This window comes from Euprymna scolopes, chromosome 7, assembly GCF_053919585.1.
Source record: "Euprymna scolopes isolate OS-2025 chromosome 7, ASM5391958v1, whole genome shotgun sequence".
Classification (NCBI taxonomy): Eukaryota; Metazoa; Mollusca; class Cephalopoda; order Sepiida; family Sepiolidae; genus Euprymna; species Euprymna scolopes.
Window position 1 is genome coordinate 128287974 of NC_136488.1, and position 27500 is coordinate 128315473.

At 33.2% G+C, this 27500-nt stretch overlaps 1 protein-coding gene across 2 annotated transcripts in view; it reads right to left on the bottom strand.

Annotated features, from left to right (window-relative positions):
* LOC145279938 (sarcoplasmic calcium-binding proteins I, III, and IV-like) overlaps nt 1-27500 on the bottom strand; it is a 462235-nt gene that overhangs the window by 424229 nt on the left and 10506 nt on the right. For both annotated transcript variants that reach the window (XM_080131523.1, XM_080131524.1), the window contains exon 2: nt 848-900. In XM_080131523.1, the coding sequence (XP_079987649.1) occupies nt 848-900 (53 nt within the window). The remainder of the gene's footprint in view (nt 1-847; nt 901-27500) is intronic.

Here is a 27500-nt window from a genome sequence, read left to right on the forward strand (position 1 = left end):
AGAATTCGAAATGAGTTCAATAATATAAGAATTGGTACATACCCGGCTATTGGAAGCACAAAAAATATAAAAATATAGATTTATAAAACCAAAAATCCAAATTTGATTGCCCCTTCGGCGCAGAGAACAGAGATGCGGAATATTTACGATTACAGGTGAGCATTGTCTGAAGGTAGCGGTTTCAATCCCACCCAAAGCAGGTCAAAGGATTAGTTGGCCAAACTGTGGTAAGACGACAACAAATATTAAAGGCAGTAATTGCTGTGGATGTATTTGGAGGATTCGACATTTCCCCACCCCCGTCGCGGTCAACCTTCTGACGGAGGCCAGAGGAAAAACAACAATTAGAAGATGAGGATAAGAGTCCCCATAATTAAATAAAATAAATTACAAAACTTGCTCATCTCCATAAGAATTCCAAATTAATTCAATAAAATTCTACTCGTTCAATATTTAATAGAATGCCTTTGGGATCATTCAAGGCGAGCCGGAGAATCGGTTTGTCTTAAATATGCCAATCCTGAAATATTTTAACCTAATAATGAGAAAAGACGCGTTTCTGCATGCTGTCCCCAAAACTAGGACAATCCGCGTGAGGTGGCTGATGTGAAATCTGCTTATATATATATATATATATATATATATATATATATATATATATATATATATATATATATATATATATATATATATATATATATATATATTTATCTCTTTCGTTGTATACACCCATCGGGATATGTGTTCAAATTTAGGGACTCCGACTGATATGAGAACTCCAAGTTAGTTTCAATAAGAACAAAAAAAAAAATAAATAAATATGGGACAATAGAAGTAAACGGCTTACCTTTCGTGTCATATCAAAATCTTTCCATTCCAACCCACCACTTTTGTTAACATCTAAAAATAAAAGCAGAAACAAAACAAAGATTACTAATCAATTTCCTAAATTATCAATGAACTCTACTGAACAAAATGAAATTGAAAATGCAACACGACTTGGAAAAAAGTGACTATGATCATCTAGGTAATAACAAATCCGAAGCGATGTTTGCAAAATGATAGAAATACCTAGCAATATATACCTTATAAAATGGCAGAAGAAGACAAACTTCTTTGGCCAGGTCGAAGTCGTTCCTCCAACTTTTCTAAAACGTTTATCTTCTGTCTATTTTTCCTAAATTGAGTTTCTTGAACAATCCATACTCTCTGTAATTTTACTTCTTCTATCCTTTTTTTATTATGATTTGTTTCCTTTTCCACCGTTTTATCTGTATCCTTCGTTTGTAAGTACGGTACAATTTTGCCTTTCTTAAGTTCAGCCCAAGCGTGAGGAAGGTTGAGCGAATTGTCCGCTAAAATTTTCTGCACGGCTCCCTCAAACAAACCGAAGTGTTTGTCGGGTGCACAGTGGACATATAGGAAAGGATAAATGTAGTAGAACCACTGTAACTATCAGATTTATTATTATTATTATTATTATTATTATTATTATTATTTTTGCTGTTATTGCTATTATTGCTATTATTATTATTATTATTATTATTATTATTATTATTATTATTATTATTATCATTATTATTATTATTGCTATTATTATTATCATTATTATTATTATTATTATTATTATTATTATTATTATTATTATTGATATTGATATTGTTATTATTGGTTAACAAGGAGCTTTCAAACAGGCCATCAAATATCTCTCCTTGAAACCATCCTGTGGTGTTCCCTGAAAGCTGAGTGACAGGTCTCACCAGACTTCCAGTACTCTCCACCTCTTTCGATAACATTTGCAAATAAATTTGCATTACCGCAACAGCTGCCTGCCATTGATTTCTCGTTGGCAGCGGCTATTGGTATTCACTGGAATTCGAGTGACAGTAAGTCTCTCCAAGATCTTAGTTCTTTTCGTAATTATCCAGCTGAGGTCTGCCGAGTGCTCTCTCCCCAGTCTTTTCTTTCTCCTTGACTCTTCTTGGCTATTCGGTCTCACTCTTTTTTTAGGGGGACAGTGAGTGGTAATGGGGGGATGGGGGTTAGCTTAAAGGAACTTATAGATATGCGGCTTCAATGTTCTTGGTTTCATATATCGCTTCATGTTTTGCGTCTGCAGCAGTTTGTCTGGCCCGTGTTTGTGGTTCATGTGTGTTAGTCTCCACATTCAAGGGGTCTCCTTAATATTTCAGCTGTTTTCATTATTGATGTTCGTTGTATTTTTCCAGTCATCCCTCTGATTCCAATTTCTCCCATTCTTTTTTTTTTTAAGTTTTTCGGGATTATTATTATTATTATTATTATTATGAAAATTCCTCGCTCATTTGTGTACAATATTTGCAGCATAAGCATGATGATACCAGATAACCTTGTTAGCTTAGAATAAATTAACTGTTTGAAATCAAATTTTAGTCGACATAAAAGATTATATAAATATAAACTAGAAAGATAATAAAAAAGAAAAAGAACTATATTAAAATAGCTGGACTATTAATGCTAGTTATCTTTTAGCTAGTTTAAATTTATATATATATATATATATATATATATATATATATATATATATATATATATATATTTCTATTTTCCGGTTGGGTATTCTTAAAAGCATTCAAGTACAACCAGGGCTAAGAATTGTCTGGCGATGTCAAAGGTGTAGTTTGACGAATGTAATAAAAAGTGTAATTCACAGTCGCCGTGACGTCATCACAAATGGTAAAATTGCTGATGCAATTCTCTATCTATATAAGAGCCAGGTACGTCCAAGGATGGAGTACTATTGCCACATTTTGGTCAGGGGCTGCTAGAAAGAACCTGCCCTCCCTTGATAAAGTTCAAAATAGACTTCGTAGCCTCGTAGGAGATGTCCTTTTCTCTTCTCTGCAACCTCTATCTCATAGAAGAAATGTTGCGAGTTTGTCTCTGCTTTATTGTTATTTTCATGGCACCCCCCCTCGCCAAACTTTCACTAACACTAGCTGAAAACACTATCAATAATAATTCCCCCCACTCTTTATCACTGCCTAAACCTAAACGTAGATTCCATGAAAAAAGCTTCTTTCTTAGAACTGCACGCCCGTGGAACTGTCTTCCGTTTTCCTGCTTTCCAGCTGATTACAATATGGTTGTCTTCAAGTCCAACGTAAACAAGTTCTTGATGAGCCGTTCCACTTAAGTTTACAAATTTACTGAATTTCCATTGCTAACAATTACTATATTGTTCAACTGACTACTGTACACTCTTTAACCCTTATCCTCGAGTGATCTATGGGCCTTGATAAGAGGTGATGCCTATGTAAAAAAAGAAAAGATTATGCAGATAAATGTAACGCAACTGGCAGCGAATATAGGCGTAAAGTTTCGCGGTCTTAAAAAAATAAACGAAGCATGGTTGCCATTTATCCACACTTTGCAGATAGTTGCTATAAGAAGTCGTCAATTTCTAATTTATGCCGAAGTGTATTTAATCATTTGGAATCTTTGTTCTCATCTTGAGTTTCACAACATTTTTTCTTCAGGTGCATCTTGTCGAACACGGGAATCTTTCTCTTGAACTCGCGATTTTGCACAGACTCCTTTACCAAATCCACGTAGCATATTGTCGTTCCGTCAGCCACGACGGGGTAAAAGTGCTAAGTAATTCACAATTGTAGTTTTGGGTGTCGTCCATTTTGAGGATTGAAATTTCAACGTCTAGAACGTGTAAACTTTTATAATTGAATTTTATCAAGTACCTTATCTACTATGCCATGAAAATATACTTGGCAAAATTCAAAAGAACAGTAGTCCGACTAATCCAAATAATAATCCATATCTTAGAAATTCACGGAGTTTATTTGATTAATTTGAATTAACAATGATTATATTTGCTTTGTTATACATTGAGAAATACCTTGTCATTTTATTCAACGCCCATTATTATTATTTTCAATCGTTAACATAAATGACACGAATACTCATCTTATACGGTTTAATAACGTGTTTTGAACGAATATCTTCCAAAGAAAATGAACACATGGTAGTATACTGAACGCTGTGTAAAAAAAAAAACGAAGTTAAAAGACGTTTGAGGTATACAAACATGTTTTACAAGGGCCGTTTAAAAAGTATTACCTCTTTTTTTTTCTTCCGCCCGATTGGATTAAAGGAGATTGCAAATTGAATCTTTATGATGCCTAAGCTTATGCATTCATCACCTGAATGTTTCATTTCTTTGTCGCAGATATTTATGGTCTTAGAAGTCACCTATGCAGAAAGAATCGAACACTTCACTAATATCTGTTGAACATTTATTAAACTGATAAAGTTGCTGTCAGCAAAGTTAGGAGATGGATTCATCGATTTCAGAGTGGCGACACAGATGTGAATGACAAAGCGCGCTTCGGACGCCCACGCACAGCAACTACCCAACGCTAGCAAAAGTACGTCGAGAATGGTGAAATTTATGTAAAAAAATAATTTTTGAAGCACAAAAGGTTGCTTGTTTCAACAGTGCCACTCCCATCTTTGTAGCTCTTCAACGTTTTAGTTTTGAGTTAAAAATAGGATGCGTTACTTTTGGAGTAACCTTAGTAGTATTATACTGAAATCTGTGTGCAAATAGAACATATAGGATTTCATAGGTATTGAAACGGTTTCATTGTGTGGTGTTGACTCAATCGGAAGGTGATAGAACCCAATCGCCTGACCTTTTCCAATTGTGTTCGGATGTTTAGAACTTGATTTCACGCTGGAAGTGTTTTAGTTTGTATTTCGCGGAAGCCTATTTGGATATGCTATGTGCTATTATGTTTTAGTTAGTATATTGCAGAAGCCTGTTTTGATAGTTTTGGTGCTATTATATTTTGGTGGTTGGAGCTTTGTAAGGCGATTAAGGTTAGTATGTGAGATGGCAAGGCATTGTTGCCCTTTTTATCTCACCGTGCTTTCCCAACACATAGATGATGTTACTAGGTTTTAGTATGTTATTTGTAGATGTCGAATTATGTATTTTTCTAAATCTCTACTCTTATATAAAAGGAACTTGTCTCCGTGTGTGTGTTTGTGTGTGTGTGTGTGTGCGTGAGAGTCTCCCTGCTTGTACACAATAAATAAAGAGTATAGAATTAATGTCAATATCGGATATATGTTTATGGAAGTATAATCTTATTATTAGTTCATGTACTTTACCATAGTAACACATTTAATTAACAATAAAGTAAATTGAAATTTTTATAATATTGTTTTTAGTATTTTTAGTTATGGTGGTTAAGGAGTGTTCAACCTGCTGGTCGACAATATTATTGCTATTGAACACCATTCATTCATTACGTATAAATCAGTTAATTATTGTTCAAAAGTAATGCCTCCTATTTATCATATCAAACAAAACAAACTAATAGAAATATTAAAAAAAACTAAATCGATTATTCAAATTGTTTTAAAAAATTGTAAGTAAAAGTACAAAATAGAAACAACTAGTCCGTCAAACGCAGCTAAACACAACAACTACTTCACGGCGGACCCAGCTATCCTTCACGACACAACGACACCAATTCTAAAAAAAAATCCGGCTTAATTGTACCTTAATTCTCTCCATAACTTAACGACGCATGTTTACAAAAATCCGAATCGAATCGTATTTTCATCGCTCGATTTCACGACGACGACAATTTTCATAAAGTGCGACCCAAATCGTATTTAATCTTTTAATTTCACGCCGATAATTATTTTCATGAAGTTCGACTCTAATCTTATTGTAATCTTATCATTTCACGACGACGACAATTTTCATAAAGTCCGACCCGAATCGTATTGTAATCTCTACATTTTACGACAACTACTATTTTTATAAAATTCGACCCGAATCGTATTGCAATACTTATTTATCGACGACAACAATTTTCATAAAGTTCCTCTTACGGCTTAATCGCATCAACTTCACATTTCCGGTCAAAATACTTTGTAATCTTATTAGTAAAAACATTTTTTTTTACATTCGCCTTGTTCTCTCGGCTGTCAACCACTCGACACCTGTTCGCTTGCATTTGGTCTATTTATAACATCTTTTTAGCGCAGCTAATTCATTGACATGTAAACGAATGCATAGCAAACAATCCTTTTCCGAAAACAACAAATCAAACCACCTCGGTAAATAATTATTAAAATATATGTTTATTCGGAATAAAAATCCAAGCAATAATTGGAATCAGTTAATGTTACATTTTTCGCAATCATTTTCAAATACGCTTCGATTCTTTACATTGTTTTAAATAATTAAAAAAATTAAGGTACAAAATAGTTAACATTCGAAAACTCGTGAATAAAAATATTTATAACGGATTTCTCTTAATGGAAATATTGTATGATTTTTAAATAGTCAAAATTCTCACGAAACGTTTACCCAAGTTAAAACTAGGCGAATTAAGGATTATGTGTTGTATTTTATGCTTTGTATTTTTAAAAATGGATATTCATAGTATACTTGAATGTTGTTTCTTGTTTTCATATACGAGTTCTTGTTTGTTAACTATTCTGTACGTTTGAAATATTTGCATATACACGGTGTCCAAAAAGTCACTGAATGGTTTTAAACTTAAATATATTCTAAATTTTTGATTGCGATTGGGAAATTTAAAAAAATGCTAAATTCAAACAATCTTTATTTATGAAAAATAATGTCTTTATATGTTGCAAATGTTGTGCTCTTTCCAAAACATTATTCATGACAGGTTGCAGAATCTCTGGATTGCGATTTAACTCACTTATTTTGTTCCTCAGGTTTTCCTTCAATTCTGGCAGAGTTTGGGGTTTGTTAACATTGTATTGTGACTTGGGTCATCTCTTACATAAAAATGCCGCCCATAAGCTTTTTGAGTAAAAAAGATTGACCCCTGATTTTGGTAAAACAATTTCACAACTTGCGTACGTTTTTCAATGCCATACTTATGCATAATTAATTTCCAAGTTATCTGCAAACTGTCTGACACAGAGAAAAAAACTATTAATGGTAAAATGACTAAGATTTTAAAACCTTCATTGACATTTTGGACACCCTTGATTTACGAGTTCTTGAGTGTCAGCTATTCTGTATGTTAAAAAAATTCACATATATATTCATAATATATTTGAACGTATTTTCATGTTTGAGATACGAATCCTTGGGTGTTAAGTATTCAGTACTTTTAACATATTAATATATATATATATATATATATATATATATATATATATATATATATATTCGTAGTGCACTTCAATGTACTTACATGTCTTGATTTACGATTTCTTGGGTGTTAACTATTCTGCAATCTTACATATTTCAGTATATATTCATAATTCACTTGAACTTTGTTTCGTGTTTTAATTCACGAGTTCTTGGGTGTAAACTATTTTGTACATTTAACGTATTTAAATATATATAGATTTTATTAGCCTGACGAATTCTCACGAGAATCACACGCAGAATATTCTGTGTATCTAAATAGCGATATATATTTTCATAACTTATAATATATATATACATATATATATATATATATATATATATATATATATATATATATATATATATATATACTAGCGTCCGGTCGTAACATACGCTTAAATATGATACTTTAATTTGTCCAGATTTCGTAAATATTATTATAGAGCCATGATGTCAAAAGTAAAAAAAAAAACAGTTTTTGGGTGCTAGCAACTAGAATCGAAACCGAAAGATAGACTGTAGCATTCAAAGGTGGTGACGTTACCACTGTACCAACATGACACGCATATGATATGATTAAAACTTAAAAATAAACTAAGATGAATGTACTAAATGTTAACGATTTTTAAAAAATATTTTGACCCCCTTAAATCTATTTTAACCGACTAAAGACCTATCAAAGAACAGTCCAGAAAAAATCCGATTATTTGAGACTTATAGTGCCGCTCTGCAGTAGAGATGGAGTTTGAAAATATGGAGACTGACGCACAGACGAACAGATATATATATATATATATATATATATATATATATATATATATGTGTGTGTATGTGTGTGTGTGAAAGACTCTCCCGCCGATTTCGACGTAAGAGCTTCCGCCACAACACTTACGTTGATCGGAAATCCACACATATGATTTGTTTATAGTGGTGAAAGCTTTGTGCAGAACCAGCCATAATTTTTGCTATTACTGCTAACCTTTGTCGGTGCAGATAACTGCCACAGGACAGAGTACACAGTAGACTGCAGGATTTTACACTAGGATTTCCTTCTCCTAGTACGGCACAATCACGTTGACCCACCGGTTGTGGCCAGATCACCGAAGTTAAACAACGTTTAGCCTGGCCAAACCAGATGGGTGACCATTTGGGAAGGCCAGGCGCTGTATGTACCTTTTGGGAAGGTTGGGCGTGGGGACAGCACCCTCACTCTGTAAAATGAACTCCTCGCTACAAAGGCATCTACAAAGTTGTAGATGGCCTATGACCCTCCAGGGGTCAAACGCTATGTGTGCGTGTGTGTGTGTGTGTGTGTGTGTGTGTGTGTGTGTGTGTGTGTGTGTGTGTGTGTGTTGCTTTTCATAGATGCATGCCTTGACGAAGACTTTGGCAGCATCTCTCCCAGTGAATTAATGTGCCCCCAGAAACCAATCTGGAAATTTCTATGACTCGGCGCTTTACATACAGCGCCCAGCTTTCCCAAATGCTCACCATCTGGTATTGGCCAGGCTCAATGTTGCTTAACTTGGGTAGTATGACGAGAACCTCTGTGTCAACGTGATCGTTCCGTGTACATATATATATATATATATATATATATATATATATATATATATATGACTATTCCATTTAATCACATAAATTAATATACGAAAGTATAACTTCATACGTAAACTTTAAGTATTTACTTCAACAGTGCTCAATAAGTAGGTCGATCTAAGTAGTAAAGTATAAATTATATATGGTAATTAAGCTACACAGAATATTCCGTGTTTCATTAATGATTAATCCTAGAGTGGATTAAACGCGGAATATTCTGTGTAGCTTAATTGCCAAAAATATTTTATAACTTACTGTGTGTGTGTGTATATATATATATATATATATATATATATATATATATATATATATAATGCACTAGACTTGATTTTTATGGAAGACTACTTGGATCTATTAAATACAAGATGTTACCTTTCCGACATTTGATCAGAACGTCACCTTCGACGTCAGCGAAACATTAGTGGCTATAATAGGGAAACCGTTGCTGTCCTCTCTCGTTTGATATCTCGTTTAGCACGTCAGGTCAAGTTATCTCGCCAGCTGGTGATGACTCCGTGCGCGAATCACGTGAGATTTTAGTTGCCATTAAGAAACTAGCTGCATAAAAAAGAAGACCCCCGCTAATCTATCTTCATTTCAATGATTGAATCAAATCGAGGCGATCCGTACGAACCACCTGATGTTTTGACTATCAATAAATTAAGCAGTTTATGAAGGGATAAATAAATGACTCGATCAATCAATGGAGGGATCGAATTAACACTATTTAGGCCAGAACGAATACTGGAAACAGAGCGCTTTCCGCGTTGCCGGTGGTAGATGGTGTGGGAGAAACGTTGCTTAGCATCCCGCTGAGTGATGAATAGAGGATCGTAGGAGTTAAGTGCCCTTAGTCGTTTGCTATTGCCTCTTAATCATTACAATTCAGGGTTGTTTGACGGTTACGCGCTTTGAATGCATTTGCTCATAAAAGTTATGTACGCATTCAGGGTTCGAATCGTGATACCGACTGGACCATAATCGTCCACACTATTGATTCCATTAGGGTGTACGCTAATATTTATATTAAATATGATATTTATTATTAAAAAAATACGTACACACACACGCATATATATATATATATATATATATATATATATATATATATATATATATATTAAAACGAATAAAATATACCCAAATCTGACTACATTTGTATATATAGTGACCTGGCAGGTTAGCGTAAGTTTTATAATTTTGGGATGAATTTTGCTTAGGGCATTTTCGTTTTATTGTCTCCTCTGTTACCTTGTTACCTTGTCAGGTCACTAATATATATATATATATATATATATATATATATATATATATATATATATATATACTACCTAGCTCTACCTATGTATTGAGCACTGTTGAAGTAAATACTGAAAACTTACGCATAAAATTATATTTTCATATAGTAAATTATGTGATGAATTAAGTAGTCATATATATATATATATATATATATATATATATATATATATATATATATATATATGGGTGGCCGACGTTGCCCGGGTACTTGGAAGTGTATGTTGAGCAAAAAAAAAAAGCGGTCAATTTATTTAACTTTGATTCCTATCATGGCCCCTTAACATGTATTGTTTTGGGCTCAAATCAAGTTATTAAGTTAAATCCATGTCCAAGGAATCTATATAAAAATTTCAAGTATTTAGACCCAAAATTGTCGGAGGAGTTTGGTAGAGTTCTCAAAGATCTAATCGTTGAACTTTGACCCCTTAATCGCCAAATGTATGGCTGAAAACCGATCACATCGATTTTCCCAAATCTCAATATCCTCTACATCAAATTTCGAGTCTGTGGACTGAAAATTGACAGAGATATTGCGTAGGAAAATGTACACACACAGACAGACACACATATACACAGACAGAGTGATACACAGACACGTTCACTTTTATAAATATATATATATATATATATATATAAATTGAAGACAAACACAATATATATATATGATTTTATAAGTTATTTGTTAGTTCAATAATGGGTAAACGTTATAGATAAAAAGGGGTTATAGAATCTCTATGCCATAGCATTTCGAAGCCTGATGCTTTTCATCAGAAGATGAGAAAGGAGTCACCTTACAAATATAGAGAAATACGACATAAAGAATAAGTTCCCATATAGTATAAATTAATTAAGTACAACTTTTAATACGATATGGGAACCATTAATTGTAAACAACAGATAATATATGCAAGTAATACGTAAAAACATTAATATATATAGATATACGTTCATTATATAGCAATAATTAATAATAACTTGTGATATTAAGAACTAGAAATCATAACAGGTTTAAGGAGCCTAAAAATTCGTACTAGAATTGTCCGCAAGGATCCGTGGCGCAGTGGTTAGAGTACTTGGAAAAATCAATTGTAAAAATTTATATTCTCCTGAAGGTTGAAGGTTCAATCTTTCGGTACCGAAAAATACAATTGCGAATTCCTAGCACCTCTATCTAGTCATGGCTGACGGAACACGTGCACACTAGCCCCGTGAATTAAATAAAGGCGTCGGCTCCAAATCTCGTTCAAATTCTCGAGATCGACAGAAATATTCCCGAGTTCGACAAGTAAAGTAAAGGACTTGTTGTAAAAACTGGAAAAGAAAAGGACAAGGTATTCTAGTAAAAATGAAATAAATTTATAACTTATAATAATGCAGCATTAAGATTGTTTTTAAAATTAAATTTATAACATTATATAATCACTTCTGAATGCTGCAATATTTTAAGTTTATTATATTTTTACTAGAATATCTTGTCCTTTTCTCTCCAGTTTTAACAACTAGTCCTTTACTTTTCCATGTTTAAGCTTAATCATATTACTTTTCATGCTCGCATTTTTCTATTGTAATATAGCAATTATGTAAAAAGTAAAAAATAAAAAAAACAACAAACAAATTACTTGAATTACAAGAATTGAAACCAACACGTTTATCTTACGATTTACTTTTTTCTTTGACGTTAATAACTGTATATGAAGACTGGCCAATTTCATTTTTTTTAATATTGACAATTTTGCATCGATTTTTCCTGGCTAAAACCAAAATATAAAGTTTCTCATGGGTTCAAATACCTTATATATGAAGTTCTATGTATGAAGACCAAAACCTAACGGAGGAGTTTGTTAGGCAACATTTTTATACAAAAATATATACGCATATATATATATATATATATATATATATATATATATATATATATATATATATATATATATAGAACGGGGTTGTGTTTACTACACTCTTTTTTGCGCAGATATCTGCATTAATATAATTACACGTAATAGTAAACTACAGGTGATCATTCCATGAGAAACCGAGAAAACTAATAGGAAATTAATTAAAACGAATGTTTAAAAGAATATGTAAATTAGCTAGATTTTTTGCAGATAAATGCTATTCCACGATCCATATATAACAAAGTTATAAATTTCTTTTTAAATAAATAGAAAAAAAGGGTGTTTAGTATGAATATCCATACACAACAAAAGAAAATATAGGATGATAGTTTATATATATATATATATATATATATATATATATATATATATATATATACATATAAATATATATATATATAAATTACAGTAAATTTACCAAGGTAATCAAAATGGTAAACTTAAAATATATTATAAATGTTAAAGAGTTAATGTTTACAAGTAAAGTAATCTCAACCAGTATATATATATGTATACATATGTATATATATATATATATATATATAATTCCTCCAGCCTTGACAGACGTGTTTTAAATATTCTCTCCAATGCTTTTTCTTTTAATGATTTGGAATTCATTCCATTGGCGATTTTTTCCAAGGAACTCTGCCTTTTGGATCATTTTGGACCATTTGGAATTTACCCATTGGATTGGAAATTTTTAATTCGACCGTTTTGGATTTTACCATTCTTGGATTTTTTACCCTTCACCAGACTATCCATTCATATGAAATCTTTTTATCATTTTTCTTTTACCTCCTATTCCCCTTACCTCACCCTTTTTTTTAACCAAGTAAGATCTGTGACTTACTTGTAGTTTCATTAAATAGTTTTACATGCAAAATCCGATCCCGCATTTTGCTAATTCCTGCCCTCTTATGAGAAGGAGAGTATTTCTTCGAAACTCCGCGGATTAAGGACTATCCATTTATCTTGTGCTTCCTTTTTAAAATTAAATATGTTTTTAACTCTTTTTCAAGATGTCTTTTAACATGTTTTATTAATCATTTGTTCATATATATATATATATATATATATATATATATATATATATATATATATATATGTCAGTATAACTAGGTCCTGGATATGACCTTAAACTATATCCAGTTGTGAGGCCCCAGCTTGCGGGCTTGGGGAATGTGGAGTCACCCTTTAATTACCATTACTCCCAGGTCCACTCTTACCCGGAGTGGTAGTACCTGTCAGGGTTCCAACTATGGGTTAAATAGAAACCGACTTGAAAACAACAAATATATTCTATTAAAAAATTTTTCTTCAAAATCTTTGGATTCGGCATCTAATAACCCGAAAAGGGTTGATATGCCGTAGAACAAAAACAACCAACAAACCAGTATTACTAATTCCATCATGTATAATTTTAGCTTTTATCATAGGTAAGATGTATGCGTAAACATTTTATACAGACTTGCACAAAACCGTTTTACACATGTTAATTTATATTTTAACTGGGGCTCTTGGATTCGATATTGGATGCACCAATTTCTTAAAGTGTATTCAAGCTATTAACATTTTATAGTGATCCAAACACTTTGCAATCGACAACCGCGTTTCTGCGAGGAACGCACATATGAAAATGTACTTGAACTATTGCCATTTTATAGGTAAGCAATACCTATCTACAATTCCCCAAATAACACAACTGCGAAAGTTAATCTAAGTTCATAATGAAGTAAAAACTGTGCATTCCCTAAGCCGCAATACTCTAATAGACACGCTTCTGAAAGGGCATCTGCACGGTTGGTAATTTGTAGCAAAGGAAAGGCTTTTCTAATTCATGAATACTATCCTCCGTGGATCTGCCGCTGTTAGGGTGTATGCGCGAGGAAGAATTGATAATGAAGTACTCTTCATTAAATTTCATGGATATCGCGATCGGTATGTTGTGTAGAATATTCCGTGGGAAACAGAAAAAAACACGTTCAGTAACAAAGAATGCATCTTTACACCTCCACGCTATACATCAATATGTATGAGACGATCAAACGCCATGTAAACATGCAAATATTTATATGCACAGCTTCTTAAATAAGTTTATACGCATTTGTATATATTTGTATTAGCGTCCTTCTGTATGTTGGGGCAATGGTTCATTCTTTGGAAGATGTAGTTATAGTAAAACATCCGCTATCAAATAACACGGGGTCTGAGATCAACGCCAGGGGGTGTGAGTCCCGTTATAGAAGCGTCCTAAAGGGTATTTTTATAACCAGCTGTTGTATTTTGAAATGTCAGAAGGGTGCGTTGGCTACGCGAGATTAACATCAGGAGTGTGAGTTCTTTATTAACTGACCTTTCTTCCTCCAAGTTTACATCATTGCAAGACAGAAGAAGAAAAAGAAAGAAAAAAAGATGTACAAAAGTTTGACTCCGAAATATATTTCAATTATAAATTTCAAGCAAGTAAAATATTTGTTTATTTTTTGTAATATTGCGTTGTAATTTGGATTTAAAGAGCACTTTATGCGTATTTTTTATTTTATTCAAATTAAACTAAATCAACGCTTCTATAACGAGCTTCACACTCCTGATGTTAATCTTGCGTAGCCAACGCACCGTTCCGACATTTCAAATAACAACCGCTAAGAGACAACACTGACGTTTCTTTTTCAACTTTACAACATTGCAAGAAAGAAGGGGAAAAAAGAAAGAAAAGGATTGAGTTTGACTCCGAAATATATTAAAATTATACATTTCAAACAAGTAAAATATTTGTTTCGTATTGCGTTGAAATTTGGCTTTCAAGCACCCATGAAGCGTATTTTATTTTATTCAACATAAAATCAATTTTATTTATACCTAATATAAAGATGAAATCAATACTTTTCTCCTATTGGCTATAGGTGGCATGGAAAAAACACTTGATCCCCAATCCTTGCTAGGGTAAGCATTCTAAGAGAAATAAAAACTCTGAAACGTAGAACCTTGTACGTCTGTATCATTTTCTGGATGAGACAATATGTCCAGCTATCCACATTGCATGATTGATAATAATAATCAAATCCAACAGTGGGCGTTATATAGCGTTTACTGGACACGTATTCATTGAAGCGGAATGAATCATATATTCATATACTAATTAGCCTCCGCTTGTCGAAGTTAAAAGCGACTCCTCTGGTGCTACCTGATCAGGCTGTCTGAAGATATTGGCGACCTGGGACGAAATACACCTACCATCGATGCTTTTTTGTTTTTCTACTTTCTTTTCGGAAAAGAAACTTAATTATGTTCTGCAAAACCAAAAACCAAAAACAACAACCCACCTTTCCCCCCTTTTTCTTGTTCCCATCCCCCCTCTCTTTCTATATCCCCCCACTTGCATACTAGTTTCGTTACTTAAAATATACCAAACATTAATATTGTAACCCTTTTTCATCTCCCATTGCAAAACTCATTCATGTTCTGTAGGGAAGGGAACAAAAACGATAAAATCCACTATATATATATATATATATATATATATATATATATATATATATATATATATATATATAAACACTACAAACTAGCGATTGAAGATACAAAAAGTGTGAAGAATAAAAACCTTCTACAAAATAACTGGATGCAATATGATTACTATTTGCAAAATAACTGGATTCGGAATTAAATAACCCGAAAAAGGGTTGACATGCCGTAAAAGAAAACAACCAAAACAGCTTAAAGCAACTCGTGGATACTCGTGGATCAAGGGAAACATGACTGTCAATTGAATTATTATAAATATTATGAGAGGATTGAAAATAATAAAGGGAAATGGGTATAATTATATAAGATCTAATTATACCCATGATATTTTTTAATTAAATATTAATAACCACATGTGATAAACTGTTGAAAGATATGATCATTGAACAGTTTATAACATGTGTTTATTGACATTTAATTAAAAAAAAAAACGTCATGCTATAGCTAATATGAAAGCAATACTGTTACAACAGATTCTACTAAAGTACATATACAAAATAAAAATATGTAGTAAACCACAGCAGTAATAAAGCTTAATGATTGTGTCTATTTATTATGTTATTTTATCGTAGTGTTATATAATTAACATTGTTAAAAGTTAATTAGTTATTATCGATCTATCTGTCTGTCTATCTATTTATCTATCCATTCGATGATATTCTTAAAATAGTTTATATTGGGAGTTATTTATTGTTTATAGAATAAAGTGTAGCAATGGGTTATAGCTGAGGATATTTACATGAATTAGCTAGGTTAAATGTAAACAAAATAATCTTGGGCAGGCAGACGTGGAAAGGTCACATTAAGGAGACGTGTCTTTTAATTGGTTAGGTCACCGGAACTGAGGTCAGGAGGTCGGGACGTTTAGTAAGTTGAAGAGTCGGAGAAAAGGAGTTTAGTCACGAGAGTGAATAAACGTAATTGAAGCCAGGAAGCGAGGCTGTGACGAATAAGCATGTACATGAAATCCAGACTCTTGTGAGACAACTGAAATAAATTTATATTTTAAAAGTATAAATTTATTTCAGTGGTTTCACAAAAGGAGGAAGAACAGAGGTCTCAATTGGTTATGATTTGTCATTTCATGTTTTATCACGGAGCTCAGCAACTCTCTGTTACAACGTGACTCAGTTTATACATCGATATCATATCCCCTGGCTAGACAAACATACATACAATTAATACGTTTATAACGGGCGATATAAGAACAACATCTACCACTACTCTCAATATAACATATTACTGTTTTAATAAATCCCACCTGACTATATATAACAGTAGTCATGTGGATGATGACGTCTTCTTCATTATTTTTTTTTAAATTGACTTTCTGGCTGCCTTGATGACTAGGAAATCCGATGCGGGATCTACACTACTAGAGGACAGGAAGACAGGATTTGGGGGTTGATAGTTAAATTGCACGAAAATGGTGGCTAGTTGACAGGTCGATTACATTAAATATTCATTCATCAAATTTAAACAATTTGCGAATACTACTTAGTTGTCAGGCTCTTCATGGTGAACTGTCAAAACCATGCTGAAATCAAAATAATCGATAGTTGTCGAATCCACAATTCAAGAAAATACATTTATCAGTTTAAAGTTCGCCGCCTCTTAAAACATCATATATATATATATATATATATATATATGGATTTATCTATCTATTTACATCTATATGTATATATTTATCTTAGCGACTTACACAATTACTACAAACACAGAAAACATATTAAGTTCTTTTGTATAAAATAAAAACAAAGTTAAATTAAATTTTTATGTGTATTTTAATGTTGTTACTACATCTTTAAGACAGTTTAAAATCAAACGAAACAAAACTAAGATAAAAGTATGATAATTCCCAGGCATTTCCGGCTATGCACAGCTAGTAAAAGAAGAAATAACAAATCTTAGAAATATCGTGCAATACTAATTTTTTGATAGCAAATTTGCTTCTTACTGAAATGCTGGAATTTGTGTTAAAGTATGAAATTCATTTTTATAATTTCTTTTTTATTTTGGTTTTTGGTGAAAATCGTTTGTTTCCTTTTCAAATATTTATATCAACAAACACAAACTTCTTAACAACTCTTATATACTTATGAATGTGGAGCTAACGTAGATACTGTGTGTTTTCGTGTGGCAGGTGCGTACTAAGAACAATCGAATTGGTTTTTAAATTTCTGGTTCTTCAAAATATATTAAGCGTCTTTTTTTTTTTTTACACAAAGGCAGAATATCCTCACGTAAAATATTTTATTATAGAAAGTCTAACAACGATAGATAAACATGTACTATCTCCTCGTCGATTTTTCATAGTTAATATGTATTGCAGAGTTTTTTTTTTGTTTTTTTTTCTGTAGGTTTGATATCTATAAGGTGAATCATGGGTTCGCTTCTAATGTCACCAGTAAAAGCTTCCCTTTGTAGATAACAAAAGGAAAATATGAACTGACTTTGTGCTCTAACTTTTGCTGAATTGAAACAAATTATTAGAGAGAAAACCGATGCAATCCCACCTGCGATGATAATATGTCATGGGGAACACCATAGAATTACATCATCAGTGCATTGCCAACAATATCCACCAGTTACTATCCCATATCTGCACTTTGTATGCATAACCTAATTCCACCCTTAACCTATTAGTATACCCTTTAAATCTAACGACCGTACTACTTAGTCCTCCACGGGGGATATGTTTTAACCCTTTTGATTAATCGCCTAATTACTTCTTAGATACACACCAGACGTGTATGCCTGCGGAATTCGCCCACTAATAGATCCTCTAATAATGTTCATAAGTAAGAACGCGACCGGAACTCAGTAAACTTTATTACGATGCCTGAGTGGGCGTATGCCTTTTAAATCTGTATACACGGATTAAAATATTACAAACAACTGATTACGCGACTCAGCTTTTCTGTCAAACGTTTCATTTCTTTTCCCTTTCCACGAAATCGACACAAACGTTTTGTGATTAATATACATTTAAAAGGGAATCCAATTGAAACACATCTACTAAAATGCTGTTTCATTGTAGTTCTTTTGCAACACTACACGATGATGATGTTATTCCGCAATATTACGAGGGTCTTTCAAAAAGTATGGTCTCCTATTTTTTAAACTAAAAAAATTAAAATGTTTAAAAACTACAAACACGGGAGTAGTACCATTAAAACGAGCGGCCTTTTGTACTTTTGTATGTAATTTATTTTTCTATATGATCACCTCCATTCACAATGCACTTTTGTCAGTCTCTTGTTTTGTCGTGATCATAAAGATCAGAGCGCGCTTTATAAATTCACATCTCCGTCGCCACTCTGAAATCGACGATTCCATCTTCTAACTGTGCTGACATCAACGGCATTCGTTATTCAAACCGTACACACTCACACACATACACACATACATACACCTTTAAATAGCGCTCAGATTACCTGCCCTGGTAATCCTCGTTTTGCCCAATAGGTGGCGTTTTCTACTTCTCTTTCTCTCTCTTTCTCCCCGCCTCTCTTTCTCGATCTTTCTCTTTCGATTCGAACCTCGAATATGATCGGACGCAAACCCTTAGATGCAACTCACAGGGGCGTTTTCCTTCTCCAACGTAGGATCCAATACTTGTGTATAATTTAACAAACTCTTACAAACACAATGGACTTCCAACATATACTTCAACGGACACTCGTATACATTCACCTACACATACAGGCAATGAATGTTTATTTTACACGCATGCTAATTCATGCAACCCACAAACACTCTGTTATGTTCTCAACCTTTCTGTGTAAAGAAATATTCCTTGTACATATGTAAATATGTAATTCTGTTTTTGCGTGATTTATTCTGAATCTTCTTTCTTAATCATACCTGGTAAACTCACTCTTTATTCTAGGTTGTATTTCAATGTCTCCCCAACAAGCGAAGCCCTCCGCAGCTTTTCTGAAAGTAAATCCTTTTATTTTAATTTTTTAACTCTGAAAATCGACGAGCTACGAAAACGGAACTGGTGTTATAAAATCGGGTGGCATTTTGTTCCCAAGAATTTATTTCTCTACATAGTCACCGCCATTGTGACTGCACTTTTACCAGTGATGAACAATTCCTGGACGTCCGGAGCGCGCTTTATCATACGATGGTCATTGCAAAAATAAAAGCATCCTATGTTATTTAGCTCAAAAAGTTGAAGAGCTACGAAGAAAGGAGCAGCTCACTAAGACGAGTGACCTTAGGTGTCCAAAATTTATTTTTCTACATAGTCACCACATTCTCAATGCACTTTTGCCAGGAATTCAATGACGCATCTCTGCTTCTGATGCACGTTCATGACAATATTTGCTTTTTTAGAGTACCACACCGTCAATATCTGCAATTTAGAGATGACACTTTCAGGTCATGGAAGCGTAAGTTCAGTCACCAGAATGCATCTTATAATCTCTCTAATCCATCATCCGAGCAGAATAAAAAAAATAGGAGGAATTACCTTTGGAATGGAAATGAGAGGCAATACTTTTGGAAGTGATGTTTTACTTTTATAATTCCCATGATTCAATTAATATTTTTGTTACAATATTGGAAGTTAAATGTATTTCGTGCACTACATGCATAGACTATGTTACCTGTAGGTTTTGCCTAGCTGAAATATTTGCAATGTACAGGGTGTGTCGCGAAAACGGATGTTTTTTTTTAAAGAAAAGCAATTCAAAATCATTAAAACAAAAAATTAACGTAAAAGATAAACAAATAACAACAAACTAAACAGCATCTTAAACAGGTTTAAAGACTACCTTCCTTATCCCTTACTCGTTTTCTGTGACTCACCCTTTTCTCTGTGACTTACCCTGTATAATACAGAATATAACATGTGGCATTTTTGTTTTAAGGGCATTCATCTGCATTTTGACACTTACAAGTATTCTTCTCCTTAGCCTTTGACGATCTTAAGTCAGGAATTGTTTTAGGCTGATTATTATTTCTCTTGGTATGATTCAGTATTTCCATAATTTATACTATCATGGTTTAATTACAATTATTTTTTAAATGTTTGTTGGCGTCTTTCTGTCTCGATGGACGATGGAGAATCGCGCCTGAAGGTTATCATGTTGAGTAGTAGCTTCTGTTGTGACTGAGTAGATCGATGCGGGAGCGGCAGAGTCCGTTGCACTTCGTCATTATGGTACCCTCCGTCAGGCTCTGCCAATGCTGCAACTGATATTACCCTATTGTGCCTGCCTCTCCTTTTCCACCCTCCACACTGTTCATTTCTTCTCTTCTCGCTCAGCTGGACACACTTCTTGACTTTGAGTCACAAGTTTTTATAACTGCAATAATTTATCGGTGCACGTGTGATCCTTTAAACAGAGACTGACTGAAAAGTTTGGGCAGTTATATTTTTGAAACATTTTTCAATTTATTTCGGCTCTAATATAAAATAATCACGTTAGACACACCGGTTCCCGTAAGATCACCGAAGTTAAGCAACGATGGGCCTGGCCAGACCCAGATGGAACTTTCAGGTGCTGTATATGCTCTCGGCTTATCCCGACACTGTTTCCGGTCGTCCTGGATTTCTCCTTGCCACTGAACTCAAATAGTGTCGATTCAGGAGAGGTGTGCTTGGGATTGCGTAACCTTTGCCACATAATTACACACGCAGATTCCCCTAAAGAGGCATCCTTTGTCTTTTGAGACTGAATGTAGGCTCAATAATATAAAATAGTACACATGTTTACATCATGATTTATTTTGTAACCTTCGTTTCAATATAAATCCTCACAATGGCCTTACATACATTATTTTCTCGCATATAATAAAACACAACGTGTGTACCTGTGACTCTTAAACTGGACACACTTTCCTTACTGACTGAAAAACTAATGTATTTAATAGAAAAAAAAAGAAGAATATCCACAAACTTCACAAAAATGTTGTTTTACCTTAGTGTTAGTACTCATATGTTTATTCATTTTCTTGAACGTTGCCTTCCTCTTTTATTCCAATTCATTTATTACTTTGTTTAGCTGGAGGAGTATCCTAACAGATACCAAACATTTACTTACTATCTAATATATTCCAAATGATTTTAATGCTGACTTCTGTATAAGTGCAATTCTTATGTCTTAGTAAACCATATTTTGCAGAAAAAGTATATTCTCACATTTCACAAAATGTGTTTTTTTCCAAATGAGTTCTCATATGTGTCACTAAATGTGATTTTTATAATAAAACAACCAGTTAATAAAAATATGGCTTTTCAAAGTTCAGTTTCTCATCTCAATTTAATTCTAGTTTTCATTATCTTGATTTATTGTAAAATCAAGCCAATAATTCACAAAAACTAATATGGATACCTTTTAAATGTGTTTATATTAAAATTATCCAACTATTTATTTTCATATTTCTATTTCATACATTAACACAATAGCCTTTCATATAACTTTTGTCACATCTAATGAATAAACGGCTAAAGGTCTGTCTGTCGGTCTGTCTATATGTCTGTCTGTCGGTTCTCAAATGATTGGATATTGTACAGACCGTTATTTTATGGGTCTTTAGCCGGTTGAAATTGTTTTTAAGGTGGTCAAAAATAGGTCAAAATTGAGAAAAATCTTTGAACATTTTCTACAATCATCTTAGTTTATTCTTAATTCTTAATTTTTAGTTTCTATTAGTTTATGCGCGTGTCACGTGGTTATAGTGGTAACATAAATAGCGTTTCGGTTTCGATTCTAGCTGATGAGTCTCAAATACTTTTTTTTTACTTTTGAAATCACGACTATAATAATTTATACGAAATCTGGACAAATTAACATATCATATTTAAGTGTATTCTATGCCCGGGCAAAGCCGGGTGCCCTCTCTCGCTAGTGTAATTATGAAAAAAATAAACCATATAAGGTGCGCAAGTGTTAGTCTGCTACAAAGCATTAATTCACAGAACAATATATATATATATATATATATGTGTGTGTGTATTCGTCTGTGTGTGTATTTAGGCAGCGTTGTGAGGACACACCCATGCACAAAATATGAACTTTTCTGATCTGTATAAATAGACCGAGAGGTACCTACTCTCACTGTGACCTGTACACTTTCATAGTAGGCCATCTTGGCACTACGTGCTACGACTGCTGCATGAGAATATATTTTACCTACATCTCATCCTTCCAAAGTTTTTTTTTTCCTCATAAGGAGAATGGATTCCATATTGTTCATTGTTAAAGTGTTTTTTATTCAATACGTCTGACGAAAGGCTATCATTGTGAAAATTTTCAAACGACATAATGTTTAAATTTGTCCGAATAGTCTTGAAACAATTGTAACTAACGATGAAATACACTATTTGTTGCTATCAATGTATTCCTTGATGTCTGGATTTTGTTAAAACAATATATGAATGCTTAATTATGAAATATGATAATTTTGTAGCTTACAGTTTAAGTCATCTCATTTTGACTTAAAACTTATTGGTATATAAACGATTAACGAATTTTCAATTATATAAACCCAGTAAAATTCGGAATACTATAAATAAGGATATATATATATATATATATATATATATATATATATATATATATATATATATATATATATTAAGTAATGTGATTTATAATTTAAAATTTAAAAAATTTTTAAAATTTTAAAATTTAAAAATCAAATTTTAATTAAATTAAAAATCAGTTTCATAAGAAGGAACAACAACAAAATCAATTATCTGTACGATCATTTCGGAAATCCGTGCTTTTTATTGTGGTATACATGAAGTTATGTAGAACAATTATATATAGTTTTTTGGTAAGCAAGGTCTCCTCATCAGCAAATTTAGGAGGGTTTTTATTGAATTTAAAAGACACCATAAATAAACCTAGCATTAAAAGTAAGGCAGATGAATCTTTTAGTTTTTCTTTTTTTAAAATCAGAAACTGTGTTTAAAGTAGTCATTTAGATGTTTGCTATAGCTTTTTATTTTATTTTAAATTATATATATATATATATATATATATATATATATACATATATATATAAACGTAATGTTTGTTTATTTTTGATACAATTATCGAGAAACGGATTATTATAATATATAATGCTTACAATGAGGTACTTATAGATTTAACAGAGGATGAAAGGCAACCCTGTATCCTAGTTTGTCAGATTCTTTGTAATGATTTACATTAGGGGTAGGAAGTATATACGCCCTGTTATATGTTTACTTGTACTACCCGGAAATATAGGCTACGAATAAATTTGAATATAACGAAAAATGATATTGTTCTTTTCGGAATAATCAATTCACTGTCACAGCTACGTGAGCGCGTGTTTGAATAAGTGTTTGTCACGCAAATTGTGGTATGCTTGATTGCATCTTTATTTTCGCTTGAGAAGAAGCCGGACAGAAAACATAAGCTTAATATACAAATCAATGTAATATCAATATGACCCCCGCCCCCACCCAAAAAAAAATAACAAAATAATAGCAAAACACTCCAGCTTCATCTTGTGACAGCTTTATCGACACGGGTGATTAAAGCCCAGCGACGACATTGATGACCGACGTATGCATATGGCGAAGGCGTGACATCAACACCAAAATTTACAGCTACGTTGGATTTCCAAATCTATTTTATTTGTGACAGACAGCACGTATCAGGAATTGGATTAGGGAGACGTATGTGAATGGTTCTAGAGCAGAGGTGAGTTGGCAATTGTCGGTCACGGCAGACAACCACAGAAAGAAGAAGAAGAAGAAGAAGAAGAAGAAGAAGAAGAAGAAGAAGAAGAAGAAGAAGAATTAAAATAAACTTTTGATGCCAGGTGTAAATTGTCGGTTTTCTGATCTTTAACTTCTAACGGACATTTCCACATTTCCACTTCATCTAGCTTAATGTGGAAATTTCATGATGCGGAATGTGGAAGTAAGGATTGATTGCAAACGTGATGTGAGAGAAGGGATAAATTTTAGGTATGATCAGTATGATTATGCCACGGGCAATAGTCAACTAAACCTAAATCTAATATGAAATGAGTGAATAGATTTTTGTGGGTTGTTCCTAAAAAAATATTGACCCATGTTTATTTACAAGAGGCGTTCCAACAGAAATGCCTTCTATTTTTTATTTTGTCCGAGTGAATCAAAGGCGTGTTTGTTAATTGCATTGCTATGATGACTGAACTCATGCATTTATGACCTGAAAGTTTCATCTCTCTGGTGCAGATATTGACAGTTCTTTCTCTTTCTTTTTCTTTCTGTTCACCTCTTTCTCTATCTTTCGTTGATTCTCTCTTTTTTCTCCTCTCTTTTTGTGTTTCACTCCTTTTTCTTTCTCGCTCTTTTTCTCTCTCTTTCTCCCCCTCTTCTCTTTTCTCTCTCTCTCTTTTCTCTCTCTTTTTCTTTTCCCCTCTCGCTTTCTCTTTTTCTCTTCTCTTTCCTTCTCTTTCTCTTCCCCTATTATTTGTGTGACACAGTGGAGACAATATACGAAACACAAATAATAAAACCTATACTATAGGTACTAATGTCCATGCGTTTTTATCATCCATGACGCGGATCCGGTCAGGAAGATAATTTTCCTATAGGAAAATCCACCAGACAGAAGGCTTCACTTCACACTATACAAAACAACCGAATCACGTGATAACAATACAATGCATAAATAATAATAAAAGTATGCTTTTTTAAAAAATTAAAACAATAATAAAACCACATAAAAGCACCGTTTTGCAAACGCACTTATACAGCTTGAGATGGAGAGTGTGGGTTAGATAGTAGGGGACAGTGTTTAACGGGTCTTTGTAAATAACACCAGCTGACGGGAAGACTAAAAATAATAAAAACAATAACAATTTAAATTACTACAATTTATAAAGAGAGAGAGAGAGGCAGAGAGAGAAGGAGAGCGAAAGAGAGAGAGAGAGAGAAGGGGGGAGAAACAAGCAGACAGACAGCCAGAGTGAGACAGAGAGTGGAATACAGGTAGAGAAAGTGAGAGAGAGAGAGAGAGAGAGAGAGAGAGATAGTAGAAAAGAAAGCGAATACATATGTTTAATGCGATATATACAAATCACTTACTCCAATCCAATGTATACACATACGCACAAGGACACTTTAACACTCCCGTTCGATGACATATTGGGAGAGAACTTGAATGCCTACTGGAGAGAAATTGAATGCCCACTAGACATTTTCCTCGAACGTCTAAGGTCTCTTTGTACAGGGGTTTGTCAGGACAACCTGGCATGAGGTTTTTTTTCCATAGAAATAAAACCTGACCAAATATTCAAAATCACTTAGTATTCGCTGCCCAAATAAGATCTCTTCACTATGGTTAACCCACTTTAGCTTTTACGAGGAATGGTGCACCTTCTCCAAGTGATGTTACCTCAAGTAATAGCACGAAGCTGGATACTCCACCAGACAATATAAATTCTTGTCCTGAAATCCAGTAAGACCAAGAGACCGAAACGAAACATATACTACAACATATGAAAATGGTTAATTGGGAGAGAAAAATTATGTTCTCAATTTATTTTCTAACTCAGTGTTTGAGAGATCAAGAACTTTAATGGAACATTCGAATATCTATGTATCTCATATAGAGTTCAAGTGTTAGCCCCAGGTTGTGGGCCCCTTGATTTCTAAAAACTTCGACTGAAGTAAAATAAAACAAAAAAGTGAAAAGAAATTGGAATCTTCGGGAGATACCAGTCGTACTAGTATTTATAGGTGCCAGCGGGCTTATGAAGAAAAGCCTGAAGACCTACCTAACTAATATTCCTAATGAACTAAGTGCAAAAGAGATCCAGACAATTGCACTTAAGGGAACAACGAGGATACTAAAAAGAGCTCTCGGTTGGTTTCAATAAAAAGTAGGGCAATGTTGGCAGCTGGTTTGGCTGCTCCATAACTAACGTTACAATCTTTAAAGATGGAAAGAAACAAAAAGGCAAAATTGTGTTTATTTGCGTCTTAGTAAATACTATTTAGTAGAAAGAAAACTAAATTAATAAGAAAACTTAAAAAAAAAAATCTTTAAAAACTGAAAAATACAAGCATACATATGTGCACTGGGACCTTCGAAAACACTGTCATAACTCCTGATTTAGTAAATACTAGTGATGGGACGATTCAAATATTTCCCCGATTCCGATACAATTACCGATTCCATACTAAATTCCCGATTCCGATACAATTACCGATTCCATACTAAATTCCCGATTCCGATACAATTACCTATTCCATACTAAATTCCCGATTCCGATACAATTACCGATTCCATACTAAATTCCCGATTCCGATACAATTACCGATTCCATACTAAATTCCCGATTCCGATACAATTACCGATTCCATACTAAATTCCCGATTCCGATACAATTACCGATTCCATACAAAATTCCCGATTCCGATACAATTACCGATTCCAATTCCGATTCCAATTTCATTATAAACTCTATGAATATAAAATATATACTGATTAATTTCTTCCAATTATTCTAAAGACACGTTAAATGTGTAAATATTTTCTCAAATGTAAAAATACGTTTGTGGGAGATGATGCATAGGTTTTACTTTTATTTGTTGTTAAAATCTGATGAATATTCGTTATTTCATCATCACTAGCAGCAGTGGAAGATGTTGATTTAAACAAAATCAAATAAAAATACAATCGCAAGAATCGTTTTTGGAATCAGAAAGTAAGCACAACTTTTCCGATTCCGATACCCCCCAAATTTCCGATTTTTTTCGATTCCCGATTCCGATTAATCGTTCTAACACTAGTAAATACCTGGTAGAAGTACCAGTGCACAAACAATTAAAAATAAAGAGATCGAACGACATAATAGCGATATTTTCATCGCAGGCGCTCGACTGAGTTTCAATACCCGCCCCTATAAAACATTCATAACAAACAACTCGTCTAGCAACAGCCACTGCCAATAATTTCTCTTTCTCCCCCTCCTCCTTTATGCTTATAATCAAACGAAACTTCTAT